Source organism: Boleophthalmus pectinirostris, unplaced genomic scaffold (genome assembly GCF_026225935.1).
Source record: "Boleophthalmus pectinirostris isolate CB_2022bp ecotype Guang Dong unplaced genomic scaffold, ASM2622593v1 HiC_scaffold_8, whole genome shotgun sequence".
Taxonomy (NCBI): Eukaryota; Metazoa; Chordata; class Actinopteri; order Gobiiformes; family Gobiidae; genus Boleophthalmus; species Boleophthalmus pectinirostris.
This window is the reverse complement of record NW_026571515.1, coordinates 23,571,102-23,595,211: the sequence shown is the minus strand read 5'-3', so window position 1 is coordinate 23,595,211 and position 24,110 is coordinate 23,571,102. Positions and strand designations below refer to the sequence as shown.

Sequence of the window (24,110 nt, the reverse complement as noted above, 5' to 3'; positions counted from 1 at the left end):
CATGTTTAGCTTTGATAAAGTTGCTTCCTCGATTTGCAGAAAGAAAAAGAACAGCATGACAACAGACGAAGTAAGGCCAAATGACTGGACTGGCAAAGGAAATGCTCTTTAAATTAAATACAGTGAAGCCATTATAAGAACATATACTGCATAGAAAAATGCACTGACTCTGAGGTTTTGACAATAAAGGATTAAAGTTGCACTATGTAACTTTTCTAGTGGAAGGTTGACCACGTGCATGTTGCCATGGACATGTGACTGCATTGCCTAGAACGTTCAGGTTAGGTTAGATCTGTGGAGGGGTGATGTTTTTTGTTTGTTTTTTTACCATTAAAAACACCTTTCATGAATTAATTACAGACTGAAGATAGATATGTTTAATACTCCAGGCAAAGCAATAACATCTCCATGGAGACAAGCATAATATAGCCTGCTTTTATTATAAGGAACAATAGGCATTTTCACTTTGCAGTTTCAAACAATGAACTAAAAAAATCCAAGTACATTCTGGGATAGTTGGAGGTAGACATAACATGCTGTTTTTCAATTTTTCAACACTTGTACTTTTCAAAATGGCTGGTTTCAATATGTATGACACAAATATTCAGATATGGCATTGTAAAAAGCAACATAATTAAATTTTAAAATGATCTTTTCAATATTTTAATACTGAAATCTATTCTAGAGATTTTTTTATATACTGTCCTTTAGATGACTGAAGAAACAGTATTTAGTAATAACAAATGGACATACGTTTTTTGTATTTATATATGGCAATTTTCAGTGAACTGGTAAACATTATGAATAATTACACCGAAACCTTTTCAAAGTGGTCACCCAGCATGCAACAGTCTACCACACAGCTTATGAAAGTAAAGTATAAGAAACCAAAGCCACCTGCAGAGAGAAGCCTTCAACTCAGCCACCTCAGCTGCCAATGCACATCAAACCCAACACAGCAGCTTTAAGCCCCAACCCGAGGCCAACATAAATAATACACAAATCAAATTGAGTCTTTACATAGACCTCATAGACGCTCATGCAAAACAACATCGACATAGAAATCCCTGACTGTTCATATGTTTATCTATATTATACAAACTATGCACATTTTATGAATCTTAATGAACGGGAATGGCTAGTAATGCAGAAATATAACGGTTTCATTTGCATTTTTCCTTGAGACAAAATATAGACATCAGATTTTCACAGTTTGATGCCTGGTTTGAAGTGTACAGAAGATCAGGCAGCAGGACACAGAGAGCCACAGTTTAACGGTTGTCTTTGAATGGGAATCTGCATATTTTAAATGCGTATAAGTTTGGAGTTCAGCCATACATATGCACGATGTCTTTACAGTCCAACATTGCCCCGAATTGTAAGAGGGGGAAGAAAACATTGGTCTGACTCAGTGGTGGATGAAGTACTCAATCTTGTACAGATACTGGAGCAAAAAATACTCAACTAAACGTAAAAGTATCATCTGAAAAAATCAGAATGAAAGTACCCGTTTAAAAATGTAATCAAAGAGTAAAAAGTAAAAGTATTTTGCAAAGATTTTGAGATCTAGTAAAGGTAGTGATTTTGATACAGATTTGAGCTGATTTTTTTTTCAGCAGAAACAATTGAAGTATTATTATTATTTTTTGTATATTTTGTTTGCTCAAACTTCAAATGTGTTAAGAATAAACCTCTCAACCTTTTTAGCAGGTCTCACTGTAAAATGTATTTATGTAAAGTACAGATACTTAAATTTTTTACTTGAGCACAGTACTTAATTATTTTTTGCAGTACTTAATTATTTAAATTTTTTCTATTATTATTATTATTATTATTATTATTATTAATTATTATTATTTATTATTTTTTTACTTAAGTACAGTACTAAACTATTTGACAAACCTCTCAACCTTTTCAGCAGGTCTCAGAAAAAAATAAATACTTTTCAATCATGTTCAAAAATGTAGTGGAGTGGAAAGTACAGATACCTGCTCTCAAATGTAGTGAAGTAAAAGTAAAAAGTACCCACTGTAAAATGTATTTAAGTAAAGTACAGATACCTACATTTTTTACTTCAGTATAGTACTTAACTGTTTTTACTTCATTATGTTCCACCACTGGTCTGATTACTGACTAAAGCAACTCACGTGAGGCTGCCAAGCTGCTGCATTGGCTGCTCTGACCACCACCAATCACCTACTCACAAACCACATTTCTACTAGGTAATGTCGGTGAAGTGAGACAACGCCAGTATGCACTAGAACATGCTACTCTCAGCGGTCTCCCATCCAAGTGCTAACCAGGCCCCACCCTTCTTAGCTTCCGAGATCAGACGCAATCGGCATCGACAAGGAGGTTCCTCCAGTATTGTCAGTCCTTTGGCAGCCAGTAACTGCACTCGATCTTCATTGTATTATATATGGGGGTCTCATCTCTGTAGTCACTGTCATGTAAAAGCCCAATTTAACTATTCACTGTAGTGGAGAAAAGCTATTTATCACCGTGGCAGTAAGCAGGACACCCTCTGAATTACAAAAGATTGCAGGGAGCAGCGGAATGCCATACATATGCTGACATGGGGGTTTTGCATGACTTCCAGCGGATGATTTAAACTAAACTGGAAGAGAAAGCACAAAACGGGAGGCTTAGGTATTCCATATAAAACATGTGAAGAGGTGCGGAGACGAGCAGATGGTGTGAGCGTCTCAGTATATAGTCAAACGCTATCCTAGTCACCAAAAACATGAACTTAAAAGCAGATCCCATTTATCTTACTGAAGCATTTTCTCTTTGATGGCCTCCCTGGGCTGTTATCAGAAGTGCATGTTGGACAAACTCATCTTAAGCTCATCCATGCTCACGGGGCACTTTCTATTAGAATAATGTTTGCATGTCTACTGCTGCCAACCACTTCCAACTTCTTCATGAGGCTTTTGATCCATGCATAGAGTACGTTCAGCACATAACTGGCTTGGACATATTTATATACAGAGCTATTTATGATGTATTATCTGATGGCGTGAAGAAATTGAAAATGTAGGTTAGAAGTTCAGGAAAGCACATGCACGCAGAGGCACCTTAGAAAAACAAACCTGCACAATGTTTCTGCTTGGATTTTGAACACAAATACAGAAAAAATTGTTGTTCCAAAGATTTGCCAAACGCAACAGGGCTCTCAAAATCACCCTCTCCGTGTGCAAGTTTTCTGCAACAATATAGACATCTTATTTATCCATTTGTGGGGGATTCAGTGTTAAAAATAAAAAAGTAAATTTCAGTCTGTGGCTCTTAAGATGAAGCCGAAGTGCATATGCAGTCTGCTGGGGTTTGTGATTCCTTTCTCCAACAATACCCCCCAGTGTGTGTGAGTCTTAAAGGTGCATTGCGTAACATTACTAGTGGAGGGTCTGACACCTGCTTGTCTCCATGGAAATGTTATTGCTTTGTCTAGAATCTTCCACAGTATAGATTAAACAAGAATTCACAAGAGAGAACAAGCAGGTTACAGCATTACGCTACATTACAATTTAGATCTGTGGAGAAATCAACAAGGAATTGTTGTGTTGTGAGCAACAGAAACACCCATAATGAATAAATACCAGATGGGTGTGTGCCAGTCTGGTGCCACCTAGTACCTCTGCTCAATTTCATTTCTCTCCAGCGACTAGATCGGAAATCAATCTACACTAGACAGTTTACAAGAACCCCGGAAGTTGTAGACCATGCACCAGCCAACCAGCGAAGAGCTGTGAAGCTATGACTTCAAACTCAAGTGCCTGTCTGAGTCCCTTTTGTGGTAGAGCACAACAGTAAACAAAGCGATCGAGATGGATGTAGACAAAGCCACATATTCTGTGTTGGCAACGATTCCCGAGATCGAGGATTTTTTCCCTGCTTTGTTTGCTGTTGTGCTGGCAATTCCTTGGACACCACTGAGTGTCATACATCACAACCAAATAGCAGTGATTGGTTAAATTAAAAAAGTACCCAACTACCATCGAGTGAACAAATCCTAATGCTGCAAGGTCAAACGGTTTCCACAAAGTGAAACCGGCTGATGAATCAGGCTAGTGTTTAATGTCATACCATGGAACATTCCAGGCAAAGCAATAACATTTCCATGGAAACCAGTGGGTAGCGAAGCCTCCACCAGAAAAGTTGTGCAGTGCATCTTTAAAGGAGTCTCAAAATAAGAATGCTTGTTTTTCCAAGATATTTTTGAGCTATAAAACTACCTGTAATAAAAAAAAAAATGTAAGTAATGTTTATCTTCATCTAGAACTGTTTAATGCCATACTGTGGAACGATCCAGGCAGAACAATGACATATCCATAGCAACAAGCAGGTGACAGACCCCCAACCAAAACATAGTGCACCTTTAAACACAGACAAACAGTTCCCCTTTTGCGCTTAGTAAATCTTGAGAACAGCTTTTTGAATTGCACCTGATAAGTCTTATTGATACAAACACAGCAACACTGTAGAGTAAACTTTCTTCTCCAGCATTTTTGAAAGAGCCAGCTCTCCATTCACATGCTGTACATACAAACACACATAACGTCAACATTACTAAGATTTCTGTTTACTATATAAATATGATTTTAAATTAGTCTTCTCGTTTGAACTTTGAGGCGTTTTGATCATGGCTTTTACAATGACCAGACAAACATAAACAAGCACAACATCAATAGACATTACTAAGTACTTTAGATTTGGTAACATACTGTATATTCATCTCCAAAATATCTTCTTTTGAAAAGCGCTATGGCTACTGAGACAGAACCAACATTGATAGCATTTGGGATCCTTTTTGGACCCTGCTTAGCTTTAGAGGTAGATGGTGTGACTTTTGTTAAATTAACTTCTAAACTTTTACTAAGAGAAACTTCAACAACCCTGTCTTTGTTAGAAGCATGCACAACATTACATCTCTATATACAGTATTTAATAAATATTGATATAAAAGGCAGTCTATGTCATGTCCGCTTTGCATGCATGTTATAAAGTGTTTGTTTGGCTCATTTTTGATTATAACATTATCATTGTATGTTTTTGGCAGTAACTTGTATTTGAGGCATAAGATCAGCTTCACATTGACGTAACTCTCAGAGAGGAAAGGGACAATAGTTCAGAGTGGTGTTGTCTTCACCATACGAGCAACCCCAGTCCCTGTAACTGTTTTTGCAAGTCTGTAAACTCAGAGAAAATGGATCAGCATAGTTCAAATGTTTTTTTTTTTCATTGATATTTTAAATAGTATAGGTTTGTGATAAGCTGTATTCTCCCTGGAACGTCAAAATATTCCTAACTTCTTTGTGTATTTAAGTACCTTCCATCAGCTTTTGCCTATAGCGTGAGCTTAAGTGCAGGTATACACCAATCAGGCATAACATATTGATAATGATTTCAACAACACAGCTTATTTCCTTATTATTACTGTTGATGTGTCAGAAGCATCGAGATATGATTGTAATGTCAGAGAACTTGTCTGCTGTCGTCAGTACATTTTCCAAAACATGACACAATGGGAAGTCCATGGAAAATCTCATCATAAAATTGGATACATACATCACAGTTTGTAGGATAAAGAGGTGCATATTAAAGCGGAGTATGCTATGCCTCATCATATTCTTCATAATCTGAACAGACTTTTCCCTTTTCCCTCTCCTCTTGACTGTCCCAGCCTAGAGGAAGTCACTTTGTAGCTCGTTGGACAGTTGACTGACGGCCACTTCGCTGTGCAGAGATCCTTTCAGTATCCTGGCAGTCTGCTGTGGACTGTGCCCCTCGCAGTGCCCCCCATGTCCCGGGGAGGAAGCTGGCCAGGGGCAGTGCCTGCAGGTCCCATGGTTCTCCGGCAGCCCATTGGACAAGCGCGTGGAGTTGCATTCTTCTTTAAAATGAGCGTCTCTGCACACTCCCTTCTGTGGGGAGCTGTCGCCACAGAAACACCCACAGAACATGGTCTTGCACTGGGCCACGTCCCGGCACAGTGACTTGCGGAAGTTGGGTTTAAAGAGGAGATATACGATGGGGTTGTAAAGGGTGGACGACTTGGCAAATATAGCTGCCAGAGCAAAGGCCATAGGAGGCACAGTCTCTGGGTTCCCGAATGCGGCCCACATAGACACCACAGCATAAGGACTCCAGGCTGTGAGGAAGCCAATGCATACTGCCACCGAGAGCTGGAAAGGAAAACACAGTAAAAACAAAGAAAGTCTGCCTAGTTTATACTTACTTAAAGGTCCTATATTGCACAAAATAGATTCTTGAGAACTTTAAGCCATGTTATAATGCTGTTACATGCATGAACCTCTGACCTTTGGGTTGAGGGGCAAATACTCTAAATTATTATCATCTGACATAATGGTAATAATAAAGTCAGGCAGTTTTCCCAGCAACATTAAATCAACAGTGTGACATTAAGGGTACCTTGATAATTAATGCATGTGCGTTGGTGATCTTGTTCTGGGGGGACATGTGCTGCTGAACTGCCTGTCGGGACCCTCGCACAGTCATCAGGATGAAGGTGTAGGAAAGGAAGATGACGGTACATGGCACGATGTAGCAGAAGAAGAACAGACACACAATGTAGCTCATGGCCGAGGACTTCTCACTGGGAGCGTGCCAGTCTATGCAGCAGGCTGTCCCATAAGGCTCTGCTCCATACTGACCCCATCCTGACAGGGGTCCCACTGCAAATATTCCAGCATAGCACCACACTCCGGCGACCAGCAGGGAGGCGTGTGAGGACGAGAACTTACTACCTGAGGACAGAAGATGTAGAGAGAAAAGGGAATGATTCTGGATGAGAACAGACCAGAGTAACAACTGTATATGAGTTGTGCATGTACAGGTTGGGATCTGTGATAGAATTAAACAAAAAGGTTGTCAAAAGTATTGAAAATCTGATACTAGATACTCATTTGAGCAGGTAAGTCACATCCACAGGACAGAGATGATCTTGAGCTGAACAGAAGAAATATAAGACCACATAGGTTTGTATATGCCAGGCGTCACCAAACTTTTTCTCTGGGGGCCACATTATTGCATCTGACTGTGATGGGGGGCCAGGGTCGGGTCAGCTGTATAACAGAATTGTATGACCCTGATGATGCAGATTATATTTTTTGAAGACCGCCACACTTTCTTTACATATCAGACAAACTTCACAGTCCTTACACTGAACAAAAAAATAATCAGCCATCCACTGTTATTTGAAAACTCTGCACTCTCTGTCAACTTTTCGTACTTTAACACTAGACATTTTGCTGTCCTTTACTGCACTACCGTACTCTACACATGTGTTAACTGTCATTGTTTAATCTCGAGCTTGTCAGGTGACGAAAATTCGGTGGCAAATGTAAATACATGTTATAATTATTTAAATATAAATAAATACTTCATATATATATATATATATATATATATATATAATATATATATATATATATATATATATATATAATTTACAAAAATCTACAAAATACAAGATGCAGATGTAATTAATAATAATAATAATAAAAAATAGGCCATGACAACTTTTAAGGATTGCCCCATAGGGCCAGTTCAAGTGGTGAGGGACAGAGGGGCCAGTCAAAGGGGCATGAAGAGCCGGAGTTGGACCGCGGGCCTTAGTTTGTTGACCCCTGGTATACGCACATGGACCACCATGGAACCTATCTGAATTGTGGGATTACATAGTCATATAAAATTACATGGTCATATAAAAGAAAGTACTATGCTTTACATTCAATTTCTAAAGAATGAGTTTTTTTTTAGTTTTTTTTTAATTATCATTGTGCTGTTGGTATTGAGTATATTTTAGTGTCAAAATCGAGTTTGCAATTTTAGTACCGTGACAACTCTAGTAGAGACCATAACGCCAGAAGCTAAAATAATAAATAAAAGACCCGGTAAAGAATCCTTTAGAATTGTACTCTCAGTTGTATATTGTAGCCATTAGTAATTGATGGGATATGCAAAAGTCCTAATTTCATATGGGAAGAAACATGTCTGTGGAAAAACATTGCTGCCTTTGATGTGTTAGATAACAGCTTTCGCATTCAGTTTTTTATGGTTCTGTATTTCCACTTTTATACCATACTTAAGTGGAGGAAGTACAGCTTTCTAGACGACAGTACTGATTGAAATTGAATTCAGCAGCAGCTTGGGTACATTGTCAAAAATCATTACCACTGAGAGACAGAGCCAGTGCTTGATCTGAGCTGTTATCTTGGCACAAGTGACAACTGCCTATGTCAAATAATCAAGAAGTGTGTGAGGACCACTGACCAGTAGCACTCAGCTCATGTAATCAATACAGGTGATGTGTCTGTTTGGTCTTTACACTCAAGCTGTACATAGTGAATAAAGACATCCAGAGAGCTCCAAAAACAGTAAAGCAGCTGTTTTAATTGATTGAGACACATGCTTCTCTCCACAGTGCCAATGCCCAAACACAGGCATCCTTATCTGTAGAGGCAAGGGCCTCTTCAGCAGCATGTCACAGTCTCTCTGGTTCAAACACACACAGGGGAGGAAGGACAGAGTGGAATAGGGAGAGACGGGGAGAGGTGAAAAAAGAGAAAAAGGTGATTAAGCTCTATAGTGGGCTCTGGATTGCAGGAAAGACGCGGTTAGCTGTTACTGATGGCTGTAATAGATTTGAAGCATCCCCAGTGTCACATAGACTGGTCAATCTTGTAGGCGGAGTGCTCAGGAGGGTCTAACATACAAGCGGGTTGTTATGCTCTACATCAGCGTCCAAACTTTTTTCATCAAAGACCACATCTTGAAACATATCCGAAGCAGAGGACCCAGAACAGTGGCTAATACAGTGGATCATTCAGATGGGTGCATTTAACACTGCTTTCACACACCCACTGTACCTTTAATGAGGCTTGAAAAATTAATTTTAGGTCTGTATCTCAATGCAATGTGATGGTATTGGAGTAATAGTGGTAGAATTACTTATATTTGCTGTTAAAAATGAATGACTATGATCAATTAGTCAATTTTAGCAGAAAGCCTGAGGGCCAATAAAACCAGAAGTAGCAGTTAGGACTTGCTCTACATTATCATTACTATCATACCGCAACAGGGACAAAATAACAGGCAGATAAATCACAATAAGGTTCAGTTGGCAATTAACACACATAACCTGCTTTTTTTTTCAAACACTGACGACTCAAAATAAAACTCTGGCATGACAAAGAAAACTGTATTCACCTTTTGCCTCTAAAACATAATTAAAAATGTTAATGGGTGTGAGTGCAATTAGACTTTTCAGTAATTAACAGAAACATTGAACTCCATTGAACAGGGCTTCAAGTAAGCACACTGGAACTGGATGATTAAGATCACAAAGCTAAACTCTAAAAACAAGTTAGATGGTTCTAAAAACCCTGTACCAATTTTTTCCCATGTATTTGAGTAAAATGTGTTATACTCCAGTGCAAATATTTGATGTACACATTTTATATGCAGGATGAACATATGTCCACTATGGTATCTTATTATAAAGAGTTTTATTGTCTGATAATCAGGAAGTGTGCGTTAGCATGTTGTTAGCTTCACCTTGATGACAAAACTCTGCTTTTTTGTGAAAAGTGCTTATAAACTTGATTGCGATCAATAATTAGGATGCCCATAATGCAAGCGAGGAATAACTTGATCAGTGTCAACCATTTAAAATGAACTAGTTCTGTTTTTAAGACAGTAAAAACAGGTAAGCGCCTTTAAAAACCTACTTCCTCCTTTCGCTGTTTGAAAATCAGGTACCTGAGCATTAACCAATAGTAATCAGTAATTGAGAAAACCAGTCCTATTATTCACCCCCACCTTGTTCAGGTCTAACATTGATTCCAGTGTCTTGCTCACCTCCTTGAAGCCACTGAAAAACCCAATTACTTAGCACAGTAGGAGCTTTGGTACAGTGTTAGACCTGACCATATGCCCCTTCTTCCTGTATGGATTTTGATGCAGTTACCCATGACTCCCTCTGCAGAAATCATTATCAGTTGATTTGCAGCAAATAGAGGATCCTGAGACTATGTTCCCATGTTAGAAAGGCGAGCTGGAGGTAAATTTGTTTGTCAGTATTGGTTCATTAACAGGACTACTGCAGAGTGAAAGAGAAACAGAGACAGAAAGAAAAACAGAAAGAGAGAGAGAAAACATACAGGAAAGCTGAGCATATCGCAGTGCATCCATGTCTATCTGTCAAGTGCATTTGTCTTCAGTTTGCAGTAACATCACGCTGGGGGTGTTCTACATGTATCTGTATGGCAGAATATTTGTTACCATGGAGATAAAATGCACACAGCAAACACTGCCAGGAAAATGTTTAAGATCATCTGAAAAAGTACAAAATGGTTTTAAACAACACATTTTTCAGGAGCCTACGTACGAGTGTTCATGGTCCTGCTGATGTGTTTGTTTTTCAACAAAAACGTGAGAGTGATTGACACTACTTAGCTAGTGACTGTGATGTTATTTGAGAGGGACTTGTTTAACAGCACAGATCAGGTCACCTGTTATAGCTCCAGCTAAGTCAGTTCTTTTTTATAGATTGTGTTGTCAGAAGGAGCAGTGCCTATGGTTAGCATCACATCCCCAGCAAATCATCAGCTGCAAAGTATCAATTGTATAATCCCCCATTAGTACATTTAAGCATTTTTTTCATGAATATTCATGGAATTTTGGAGAACAGTTTGCTTCCAAGAATGTTAAATAAATGAAGATTATTCAAATGGATTTGTTCAGGTCCTCAAACATGAAAAGTAACCAAAAACATTAGGTAAATGGAATAGCTTTTATGTATCTAAATTCACAATTTTATACATGCACATGTGGTTGTTGGGTTAAATGGATTAAGTAAGGGCTGCCTCCCTCCACTGCTATTTTATGCTCAGTTCTCTGGATCTGCCAGCAATATGCACGCTTCTTTGCATGTGTGTCTCGTTTGCCAGAATGTCATTTTGTTCTGATTGGTCCAAAAAATCACTTAAGGGCATCCTTTTTTCATCAAACTGTGTAATTATTTGTTAATTTGCATTTCAATTATACAATTTGGGAGGAGGGATGTTGCCTTAAGTAGCTTTAGGCCTCCAGATTCTAATTTAAAATAATATCAAGAACTTAAGAATCAATGTCAAAGTTCCCATGTCCCCTGTGTTGAGCTATAACACTAAAGTGTTGCCTTTTTTGATGCAGTGTTTGCAAATAATCATCTTATATTGTCTTTAAGAGTGTGGTGGTGTCATGTACTGGAGCACACTTCGGCTTAAGTAAATAATAAGAGGTGATGTACGACTCGGGGGCAGTGTGGCATTCACTCATTATCACATATGAATGAATATAATGATGCTTTAATGAGCAGATCACCAGTGACTGATGAGGCTCTCAAACTGAATGAAATCAAATGAACTGCTCAAACACACACGGATCTATGAGCAGTTAGACTGTTGGCATCAGTGAGTTTTAATGGGACTTCCTGACCTGCTAATTATTGATGTCAAACTGTTTTCTGCGCAATGGTCATTTAGTAACTAAAGTGTAAATATATATGTATCATTATAGCATGAAGGAGGTTAAGCATAATTTCCCCTAATTTGAAGAAAGAAAAAAACAAACAAACAAACAAACAAAAAAAACCCACACCATTACAATATTTTGCTGTGAGTTCAAATGCATATTGTATGTGAAAGGTATGAATGGGCATCAGAAATGCAGTGCTACTAGGCTTATTTTAAAGCTCTCCAATTCAAATTTGATTTTAGTCCATCTATTCTCAAATGCCTGGGCACATTTTTCCTTTATTATTTTTTTAGTTTTGCTTTACTTTCGATGGAAACACAACAAAATTGTCTTTTCTTTTTCTGATAAGATACTTGGACAGCACACGAAATGAGTCTGGAGCATAAACACATTTATGAAAACAGCCTGGCACAGTCAGGGTTTAATCCCAATTGAAAAAAATCCTATTACATAACATGAGTTAGGAGCCAACAGCAATTACAGCGGTGAGTAATTAGCTGACCGTGTTACTGCCCTTGAAGTCCTGAATTTATTTACATAGCTTTAAAATCTCAGTAGACATCACTGTTGTGAATTAGAGACTGATAATGAAAATCCAACAAATTTATAGTATATAGGGGTAGGAAGCTTTTGTTCTGTCATGGCATAAATGTGTGAATTAAAGTCTGTGAGGAGAGTTACACCCAAGACTCCTCGGGCATAACAAGTGTTAAAGTGGTCTAAACAGGAATGTGTAGCATTGCATTTCATATTCAAGCTTTAAACATCCATCTTTATATGTATTTAAACAGTCACATAACACATGAAGGACACAAAGAACGGTGTTTTCTTCACACATTCCAATTGTAACACAAGACTATAGCAATTAACTTTAAGATCTGCATAATAGTAATGACAAGATCAAGGGCAGCTACTACATTCAACACACAAGCAGCAATTCTGAAGGTCTGAAAACTGTTTATAGGAACAGTTTTTTTACTGTCTTAACAATGTGAAAAACTAAATTATTTTCAAAGGGTTCTAGTGGTCTGAACATATTTGTCACTTACCTTCAACACGTCCTAATTATTCACCTCAATGAGTTTATAAGAGTTGCATTATGGTAAAGCTAATGATAACTAGCACACTATCTCATTTTGACATCGGGAGCTGTTTTATAAAATATCTGTAATGGAGTAAGATACATTTTGCTCAAGTACCTGGGAAAAAAAGGGCACCGCCACTTTAATGGACATAATGGTGATCATTGGTGGAGTAACTGGTCAAGGTCAGTGTTGTTTTTATCATTGCATTTTAACAAAATATATGAATATACATGAAATAAAATTAATTCAGCTTTGATTGTTTATAGAAAAAAGGAAAATAGATCTTTCAGTGGCAGCTTAAATGAAGTGTAAACAGTATCTGACAACAAAGATAGTTACATGCAATGCAAGAGGTACTGTGTAATAAGCAGCACATATAATTTAATAGTTGTGTTACCCACTTGCTATGCACTCTGCCTGTAAACACACAACTGGGAATGCAACCGGGAAATTACGAGATCTCCGTAATTGGAATGCTTCTATTTTTTCCATTTTCCATTTTCTTTTTTCTTTTTTTTTTGCAGAAATAGCCCCTCTGGGATTCACATGAACGCAGACCTTGTAATCATCTCATTTACATATCATCCTTCATAAAGGATGAACTGCTGACCCTTAAAAATAATTACATAATGACAATTTTTGCATGAAACCAAAGTACTCCCAAAGTGGCTTGATGCTGTTTTGCTGTATTTTCCTTAAGACTGCAAGTATATGGCCCCAGGGCAGGTTTAAATGAGGGAGTCAATAAGGCATTCCTCTTTGACGAGAATCTCTCATTAGGAAAAGTGGAGGGGGAAAGGGGGGAGGGGGCGGGGCTAGGGGGTGTGGAGTCTTACCATGGTTTGGGCAGCAGACCTTGAGCCAGCACACACTCGACAGCACGGTGAGGTTGGTCAGGCTGCAGAGACCGAAGAGGACTCCACAGAACGCATAGATAATGCAGGTGATTTTGTTGAACAACCACCTAAGGGAGAGGAAAAGAAAAATATTAGTACTGTGCATAAAAAATTAGCTTAAAGCTGCATTATGTAACTTTTCTGGTGCTGGTAAGCCCTCTGGCTGTCTTCATGGAGATGTTATTGCTTTGCCTAGAACAAGGATCCACTAGCTTTAAAGGTCCTTTATTACACAAAATGGACTTGTGAGCTTTAAGCCATGTTTGAATACTGCTACCTCATCAAAAACATACCTGGAGTTAGTCCTGCACGGGTCCATTTTTGGAGACCTGCACCCACCTGCACCTGTGCAGTACAGCACCACACCCACCTGTTAACCTCTGATTTTATCCAAGTTAAACCCACACCAACCGTTACCTGCCCGTGTCCATGATAAATCGTACACAAATTAAAAGTATTCTAACTGAAGCATCCATCAGAATACAAACTGAAAAGTAACAACTTCAAGAATTACAATCACGAAATGAAATAAAACAGTTACATTTTCTTCAGTACAAACACGAATTCACACACGTAACTCGACTGTCATCACTTCACAGGCATTATTTACTGAGCAGAAGAAACACTGATCAAGCCGCACTTTTGCACCGCATACGGACTGAACAGGACTAAACCAGGACTAAACCAGGACTACCCTAGGACTAATTCCAGGACTGAACTAGGACTAAACCAGAACTGAACTAGGACTAAAGCAGGACTAAACCAGAACTTAACCAGGACTCACTGTCAGGACGGGCTTGGAGGTGCACCCGTGTAAACTATTGGGTGACCGCAGATGAAAAGACCGGTGCAGAGCTCTGCGCCGCATGGAGGTGAGTGTGGCCATCGCCCGATCGCGCTCTCTCTCTCTCCAAGATTAATCCTGATGTAGTCCTGGTTTAGTCCTGATTTAGTACTGACCCGCCCATGTGCACGTAAAATTCCAGAACGTCAAAACCCGCCTGTTTCAGCAACCATTTGCCTGTACCCGGCGTGTACCCGACCCGGTGCAGGAGTTGTGTTTTGTTTCATTCACACATGTTTGAGTAATGCGGCATTATTAAATTGTCTGCATCTCCAAAGCTCAAAATGCTCTGTTCCCGTTTGTCATGTGATGTAGTAGTAGTTTTCAAGTTACCTTTTGTTCAGTGTTCAGTAGAAATAGAGACGTCCAGGGCTGAAATCATCCAAATGATTCTAGTGAAGGCGTCTGGAGTTCAGAAACACAGTGGAGCACTTCTTGTATTACCACATAACATCACTCAGCGTAAATTTGCAGGATTTGTGTGTTAAACATGTGTGAATGAAACAAAACAGGACTCCAGGTATGTTTTTGATGAAGAAACCACATTATAACGTAGATCAGAAGATTGCGTAAAATAGGCCCTGTAACAGCAACAGAGCTGCACTGGCCCGTTTCAAACCAAATGAAAGACAGAGACACAGCTGTTTTTATCTTTCATTTTTTCCATAACTTTTATTCAATTACAGTGTGAACAGCTGCACCAAAAGCTTTAAAGACATGGTGGCCTGGTGATAGATATATTTAATACCACACTGTAGAACATTCCAGACAAAGCATTGATGACTCCATGGAGACAAATAGATAGCTGACCTTCCATCAGAGAGGTTACATATTGCACCTTTAAATGATGTAGTTGTATGCAAATTCTAATAATTTCCACTCCACACAAGAACCATTCAGTCACTACCACAGATGTACTACATTAATTCACTGTGCAAGTTATTATAAAGGCAAGGGTTGTTAAACATTTGCATTTTCACCACAGTGTTTACATAGGCTATTCCACCTGCCCACGTATGCAACCTTTTATTCATGGACTCACTGCTTTCTGAGTTTGCTCCACTTGTTACTCATTATAACTACTCTACTTTCTGCATCTCAGTCCTTTTTTCTTTGAAGTGATTTAATTGACTAAGACATACTGCTATTTTCTTCACTATTTACTTTTATAAATAAGTCCACACAATCAAAGGTTTAGCAGTAACCAGTATTTACATATTACCTTCTCTCTTGAGCAATCTGTCTCGCTCAGAGAAACACAAAGATGGGACTGTTCACCAGAGCTAAAGATGGATTATTTGCAAATACTCATGTTACCGTATCTGAGTAGATTTGTTTAGTTAATTGTACTTTGATGAGACTTTTAAATCTGTACTTGTAATTGAGCTGTTCAATCATGCAACTGTATTGCTTTGCCTGGAATGTTCCACAGTATGACATTAAACATATCTGTAGTGTTTATTCATCACAGGTGTTTTGTGTGCATACATTCATTGCTTCTGTGAACAGGGGTGACTCTCCACAGATGTGAATTTGCAATCTAGCGTAGTGCTGTAACCTGCTTGTCTCCCTCGTGATTCATGGGTTTAATCTATACTGTGGAACATTCTAGACAAAGCAATAACATTTCCCTGGAGACAAGCAGGTGGCGGACCCTCCACTAGAAATGTTCTAAATTGTGCAAAAAAATAAACTACCTAGTCGCCTATAGACAAGGAATACACACTTCTCCAGTACTTTACAAAGATGTGCGTCTGGTCACCCCGAGTTCAGATGGATGTGATTGACATGTGGATTAGTCAATCATTTTACAACAGTTAGCCATGTAACTGCACCTTTAGTTGAGTTCAGATTTTCAGTAATCTCTCCACCAACGCTTAAATCTCCTTTTGTTGAATCATTTCTTTCATAGCGAGCCTGTATAAGTATTCTGTTCTTCTCTCTCTTCCCCTCTACTTTAGTCTGATGAGGAGGGCAGCCATGCATTTGACCCATCCCAGCCCTGGTGACAGCAATCAGCAGGCGGCGCTCAGGGGATCAGAGCAGACTGGGAGTCCATGGACCATGAGTGACAGGCCATTAAGAATGATGATACTGGCCTCAAATACAAGGTCTTAGGTCTCCAATCATTTTATACCTTCACATTACACCGCATGCATGTATTCAGTGGTAAGACTGTTACAGAGCTTGTCAGAGTTGCAGAAATGAGAAACTCATTATTCGGCATTGACTGTCACTATAGTGGACCATTTTTGGGTAGTGATTATGGGTCAGTTCAGCACCATTACATTGATTATTTATGACTAACAATGTATTAAAAAGTCTTAAATATTAAAAAGTTTTACTCTGTTGAATCATTACCTAAACGTTTCACTAAAATTCCAGTTGAAATGCTTGAACTCGTTGAATCTTGTCTCATACTAATATCTTATCCTGTGTAAGCACTGGCTTCCACAGCCCTGTACATGGTTGACTTGCACCTTCTTCTGTTTTCTCACCATGCTCCCTATTTTTAGTTCATGATTTTGATGATTTTGATCTATTTGGGTTCTTTAGTGGGCACAAGAGGGTTTTACAATATTGATAACATTACTTAATTCCTTAATAAAAGAAAGAAACAAGACCACTGACATCTTCTCCCCCTTTACGTTGCATCACCATAATAGTCATGGTAAAGTCTCCAAACAGATGCATAAATCACATTACGGTATTATTACTTTGTATTGGATCAAAACTAACTGACTGAAATTGCTACTTTTTTATTTGGACAACAGATATTGGACATTACACACAAAATTGCTTAAAGGGACTATATTACATTATTTTCTGATCTATGTTTCTTCATCAGAAACATACCCAGAGTTGTATTTTGTTTCATTCACACATGTTTAACACACAAACCCTGCATATTTTGGCTGTGGAACAGAGCACATTGAGCTTTGAAAATGCAGACAGACTAATAATAAAGGATTACTGAAACATGTGTGAATGAAACAAAACACAACTCCGGGTATGTCTTTGATGAGGTAATAACATTCTAACATGGCTTAAATCTTACAAGAGTCAGTTTTACGTAATATAAGCAGCTTCAACCCACCAGATTGCCAATTATTTCAAAATACTTTGAAATTAAGCATAATGTAACGATACAAATGAGACTGTGTGTATCTTGAGACCAGTAACAGCGCTGTAGAAATACTCTTTTATATTTTATTTCATAGTTTTGTAGTCCTTTACTTTTGAGTTGATATATTCTTGACATTTGTATTTTACCTAACCTTTCTAACCTGTGAGTGAGAGGGTGAGTCAGGAGTGGGTGCAGTTGCCTGAGGTGTGAGGGTGTTAATGGGACTCACATGTGGGTGAAGGCTGAGGGGATGGCCAGAGGGAACAGTGTGATGGTCATGCCTAGGTCACTGATGGCCAGATTCACCACAAAGAACTCTGCCGGCTTCAGGGTGGACTTCTTTCTATACGCCACAAACAGCAGCGTGCCATTCCCGAGCACTGACAGCACGCCTGGGGCAAAGAGAGGAGTCATGTCATTTACAGTACATCATTCATGTTTCAAGACTGTACTACATGTCACATATTGTATTGATACTTTGCAGATGATGTCGTCAACATTTCTTGGGGGTGTAATTCTCTATCGGAGGCTTGTTGGACTATAAATTGAGCTTTATTTTAACAGAATCTGACAAGAAATAATTGACTTAGCCGGACCTACAACAGGTGAGATGAGACTTAAACAAGATGTAAACATAACATTACAATCACAAGGTAGCTTGCATTAGTTTTTCATCAGTTAGTCGCTTTTACCTTTTTTGTGTGTTGCTGAAAATGGGGCTGCCAGTCTGTGCCACTAACTCCCACCAATCGCTCACTCACACAGCACATTCAAACACTGGCATGTTTTGGTGAAGTGGACATGATGGCAGCTCTAACTAGGAGCTGGAAGTAAACTGTCAACCTCAAACCACTGAGGCTGCATTATTCAAGCTAATTACTTCCCAGTTTCCTGTTATCCTGCATGTAGTGAATGCATGCCACGATCAATTTACCTCAACTAAAAATTTAGTAGAATGTTTAATGAAAAAGTCACTTACCAAAAACTGTATAAATGGTCCCCATAAGGAAGTCATTGTCTTTTGATATTTGGGACACGAGGATAAATGTTTCAGAGGCATTTCCCATCTGGAAAAGAAGAGAAAATGTCATGGTTTTATACACCCTTTGGCTATTGGTGTTCTGAACAAATAAGGTGGGGACACATTCAGAATAAAGGTTACATTCAACTGAAAAGGGAAATTCTTCCAAACACATGTCAGCCAAATACTTATTGGTTAATGAAAAGACTTAAGGAACACTAGTTTATACAGAGACTGCCACCACCAACTTTTTCAGATTCATTTTCTCCAATATTTCTGCATTTCTATGTCAATCAACTCTAAGCTCCCCTGTCTTGTGTGACAGTAAATTGACTCAGTCTTCCAAGAAAAAAATAAATGGATTGTCGTAATACCTGGAAGTATGAGTATCAGTGCTCAAAGGCATAAAAACAGCACCTTTACCTTTACCGTGGATACTGTGAAATGGCAAACCATGCCTTAAGAAAAATATTGTGTGTGTCTCTCTTAAAGCCAATTTGGGATAATGAAAACGAATATTAAAACTGTGTCCTGTGACTACACATGGATTGATACTTCTATAAAGCAACTGGAATTAGGAAGAATCTTATCTATAGTATCTATTTTTATACATTCTGACCCCAAGACATAACTAATTGCAGTCCTCCAGATTTCCCAACCATTCAAAGTGCAGTGCATTGGAGAGATAAGTATGTCCTCGAAGATGATTCATAACACATCCTGAACTCACTGAGTATCACTTTAGACTGTATAAACTGCAGCCAGCCCAGCATGAAGCATGTATACTGACCACTGGAGTCACTATTGGGATCACTGACAAAAAGAGGGGTTATTATGCTACACTTTCGAGATATAATTAGCTTGATGAAAGTTTACCCGGCAATGGATTTAGTGTTCAGTACACTGGCAATTCCAGGGCTGAAAATATCTAAATTACTTTAGGGAAGATGTATGGAGTTTACAAACACAATGGAGAATTTCCTGTATTAACACGTCATCATCACAAAGTGCAACAGTGTTTTCAGTCTGAGAGAAGAACTCAGCCTAAATATGTCGTGTTTGTGTGTGAAACATGTGTGAATAAAACAAAACAAAACTCCAGGTGTTTTTGATGAAAAAACAATATTAGAACATAGTTCAGAAAATATCAGAATATGAGCCCTTTAAATGAATTGCTCAGTTAGCTATTCACAATCCAACCAATTTTATGACGATACACTGAAATGATCTCATGGATCTTAAAAACATATTTATTTATGGAAAAATATGTAATAGGCAATTCTGACTCTCAAACATCCTTTAACATCATCCTCCCATTCAGTGTAAGAAACTAACCAAAATATGTAGTGATAATGTACTTATAATTATGTATGGAGTAAGTGTCTCTTATATACGGCCGGCATTTGCATACACCGCATCACCTTACAATACAGCTCTCACTTCGAAGCACTAAGGCAATCTTTTCAAAGGGATCTGTAGGTGCAGAAATTTGTGGAAATATATTCATAGCCTGTCTGTACTCAGTGGCCTCACTATACACCACATTAAAGAAAGCTAACAAAAAATGTAAAAGCACCTTAGGTTAAGTATGGCTGCTCCTGGCTTAATCCCCATTACTGTAAACCCATTATCTTCAAAGGGAGCAAGAGCTGAAAACTTCACAAATTTGTATATCTTAAACTTACTATATCAATTGTACACTTACATGAGATCCATAAAGTGAATTGCTAATGTGTTATTTGCTTCAATAATAAACATAAACAAAGACCTCACTAAGTCTGATATCATTCATAATGTGCAAATGAAAAAAGGGTTCAGACTTGGTAACTACCTTATTAATACTTTAATTAGCACAAATTCTAATTCAGCCATAATAACCTTCCGGAGGAAAGATGTTGAGACCGTCCAGAGGGAACACTCTAAGGGAATGACTCATCTCATCACCAGCCGAAACACCAGACCAGAGTAAGAGTGAGGCCTTTCCTGCTCTGTTCGCCTGGCTCTCTCTAGACACTGCTGTGATGCTGCATGACAAAGAGGAAGACCACTTTTGTTCTTCCTCTTCTTAAACTGCTCTGACACAGGATCTGCTGACCCTCCCTGACCAGTCCTCCTGCTAAACTGCACTGAGACTGCAACTGTACTTGACTCAGACACAAAGGTGACTGAGAAGAGCAGTGTAAATGTTTCTGCAGCAAAAGTTGAACTGTATCAAGATCTCTCACTCTCTCTCCAATTTTATGAATTTTATGAGGGAAGATTAGATTTTAGTTTTGAAAACAGTTTGGAAAGAGACACAAATATACAAGTCATTTGATCAGAAAGATGCATTTGAATACCAAACAAGCTAACACATATATTTACGTAGTAAATATGTACATACTGTAACACTGAATTTTACTTACAATGTACAGTGTTCCAAGTTATTTATAATGCAGTGACCTGTAGTACATGACTGATATATTCCCATAGTGTGTCTTGTCACTCTCTGTTCTCACACACAGTGAGAGGAGCTGTGTGAGGCTGGCGTCTGCTGACAGTGGAAGTGAATATGGGAACACTCTTTATTAGGCCCTGGAGGCAGGCTTACTCTACACAGATGTGAATGGAGTTTATTTGCACTATAAAAAGACACGGCAAGCACATCAACAAAAACAAACCCGTCTTTATTCAAGTGCTTCTCACTAAGTGCTGCTGAGTAAAGCTGCGTTGAAATTACTGTCAACTATGTGTTTGTTATTTTACTCTTATCTTTTGTGTTGTTAAAATAAATTTGCATTGCCCTAAACATTCTTGCTCCTTGTGTTCTACTCACAATCACAGAGCAAGAGAAGAAACTGAATCACTTGTCTCTGCCAAGTTAAAGCACTCTGACAGAAATATACAAAAAACCAGGGTAAAAAAACCCACATGTTTTGAAAAGTGAGTGTTTCTGGATCCTATCCTGTTTCCCCGATTTCAGAGGTGGTTTAATCGATCACAGAGGTCCATTTGCATCAAAAAAAAATAACAACACATGGCTCCTTACAGGACAAAAAGCAACATAAAGGATTGAGAAACAGCATAGATTTTTACAGAATCAACAACCAACCATTATTTGGTAAAATAAGTTATATAATTTGTTCTAAATTATATGAGAATTTTGGAGAAATATTTCCAACATTTGAGAGACAAGTGATATAAATTAGCAGCTGTGGTTGGATCGTCTCGAGTTTGGACGGAGGTTTTTCTCACTCTATTGTCCAGTTCTAGTCACTTCTGGCTGGTTGGGCAAGTAGTTCACTTCTCTGAGCTGTGAGATTTGAATCCTCTGGTCTGTGTGAGTATCTAAGAATGATGGAATGAGGCACAAAATGGTACTCACAGCGCTGTCTTTTCAGGGCAGGGAAACCATCAGGTATCAGGGAGTAAATAGATTTTTATTTACTTTTGATAGAACATTCAAGGCTGCCTTTTGGTCTGTAATCATATTCTATTCTATATTCCATTGTAATATAGTCTTTAGGATGCTATGAACTGAGCCTTTAGCCCAGAACAAAACCTTTACCTTATAAGACCAAAGCTAAGCACTGAAACAATGAGGACAAATTGACCGATTACTTCAACATTTTATTAGGTCCCCAAGGGGCAATTGTTTCGTCAGTGATTACAAACAATTCATTCAACTGCACAGCTCATGACGATGGACAAAGACATAAAAATAAAAACAACATGAAAACAACATAAAAAGATCATTTAAATTAATAAAAAGTTCAATAAGTTAAAGGTGCACTGAGTAACTTTTCTAGTGGAGGGTCCGCCACCTGCTTCTCTCTCCTCAGTTTGGCGAGAGGCGAGTCAACTCCCAGTAAGACTGCAAGTTTTTGGTAAATAAAAACCCATGTTACTGAGTAAATGGAAGATGGATGCATTTAATGCCATACCAGGACATTCCAGACAAAACACGATTATCTCTCTGGAGACAAGCAGTTGGTGGACCCTCCATCAAAAAAGTTACACAATGCACCTTTAAATAAGCGTGATGGGACAATATGGTGCAGCACAATGGTATTCTCTTTATAGTTTAATTAAAAACAAAACAAACAAACAAAAAAACAAAAAAAAAAATAAAGGTCTATTTCTTCTACACCTGGGCACCAAGTATCTCCAGCCTGAGGGAAGGAGCTTAAACACCTCATACAGGTGTGTGTGTGTGGAGTTTGTCAAGATTTCTTTAGCTTTTTTTCACCAACCTGGATTTAAAAGTGTCCATAAGGTTGGTCAACTGTGTGCCAACTATTTTTCCAAACTCTTTAAGATTGCCATTAAGATGATTTCATTGTTTTAAAGGTGCACTGTGTAACTTGTCTATTGAACGTGTCTAGAATCCCTCAGTTGTCCAGGTAAAATCCATGGCAGAGGAGAAATTCAATTTGTCAACTGTTGACAAATTGAGTTTCTCCTTTGCCTTGTCTACTGGATAGTCCATCACCTGCGTGTCTCCAAGGACATATGCAGAGAATAATCCACAGTATGGCCATAAAGTTATGTATCTCCATGGAGCCAATTTACAGGTTAGATTTGGGGAGAGGTGACCCCACTCACTAGCCAGGCTGGTGCCACCTAGTGCCTCCGCTGAATTTAATTTCTCTGTCAGGAGTCGGAATACACTAGACAGTTCGCAAAAACCCTGGAAATGTGAGTTCGGGCACCAGCCAATCAGCAAAGATCCATACATTCTGTGTTGTAAACGATTCCCGAGATTGAGGATTTAAAGCCGGAATAAAGAAAATGCTTGGTGAATTTTATCAAGGGGGAAGATGTTATTGCCCTTGAAAAGCTTAATATACCAGTTAGTCCCGTTAGCGGCGCGTTACATACGTAACGTCATGACCAAAAAGCAGCGATTGGTTAAAGGAAAAGTACCCACCTACTCGAGTCGAGTGAATAAATTATAATACTGCCAGGTCAGACGGTTTCCATGAAGTGAAAACAGCTGATGAATCAAGCTACCCACTCACTGCACACCGACAGTATTTGGTGCGCACCAAACGGTCCATTCGAACCAAAAGTGGTTAGTTCGGTTCGTTTGCGTTGGTGTGAAAGCGTCAATCGGACTCGGACCTGAACCAAATCAAGCGGACCGAGACCGCAAAAAGAGGTGGTCTCGGTTCGCTTGAATCCGCACCAAATGACCAACTTTGGTGCGGTTCCTCTGGTGTGAACGCGAACCCGGGTCCAAACCATAGACAGTATGGACAAACGGACTATTCGAAATGCATCATGGGAGGGACACGCGTCTCCTCTGCCTGAAATGACGCTGTACGACTCCAGTGCAGTAACAGATTGTTGTCAAGATGCAGCCGCGATTCATTTTCGAATTATTTTACCAACAATGGCCAATACAGAGAATGTAACACACGAAGATCAGAGCAAGTATCAGTGTGCGAACGTGTGGCTCCAGAGTGAGTCAAAATTGGGGGTGCGTACCCCTGTTCGGGACCTACACGCACAGAGACGACCCGGTGTTCCCCGTGATCACACAGCAACCAACATTTGTTATTTTAGGCTTTAATTAGCCAAATAATTTCATGGCAATAGGCAATCGCCCATTCAA

The 24,110-nt window shown here is 38.9% G+C and overlaps 1 protein-coding gene across 1 annotated transcript; it reads right to left on the bottom strand.

Annotated features, from left to right (window-relative positions):
• Window positions 1–5,684: 5,684 nt before the first annotated feature.
• On the bottom strand, window positions 5,685–18,560 carry opn7b (opsin 7, group member b). The gene is made up of 5 exons (XM_055166272.1): window positions 18,473–18,560; window positions 17,723–17,885; window positions 13,463–13,590; window positions 6,433–6,767; window positions 5,685–6,185 (listed from the first exon to the last, which is right to left on the bottom strand). The coding sequence occupies exons 1-5, from the start codon at window positions 18,558–18,560 to the stop codon at window positions 5,685–5,687; spliced, it is 1,215 nt and encodes a 404-aa protein (XP_055022247.1).
• Between the last annotated feature and the right edge of the window lie 5,550 nt (window positions 18,561–24,110).

What these genes read in the sequence shown, in the direction of transcription:
- opn7b (XM_055166272.1), bottom strand. Translation starts at nt 18,560, where the DNA reads ATGGGAAATGCCTCTGAAACATTTATCCTCGTGTCCCAAATATCAAAA. An exon ending in CCCTCAGCCTTCACCCACAT is followed by an intron (nt 13,591 to 17,722) that starts GTGAGTCCCATT and finishes CCTCTCCCTTAG; the next exon opens with GTGGTTGTTCAACAAAATCA. An exon ending in CACATGCATTAATTATCAAG is followed by an intron (nt 6,186 to 6,432) that starts GTACCCTTAATG and finishes TTTCCTTTCCAG; the next exon opens with CTCTCGGTGGCAGTATGCAT.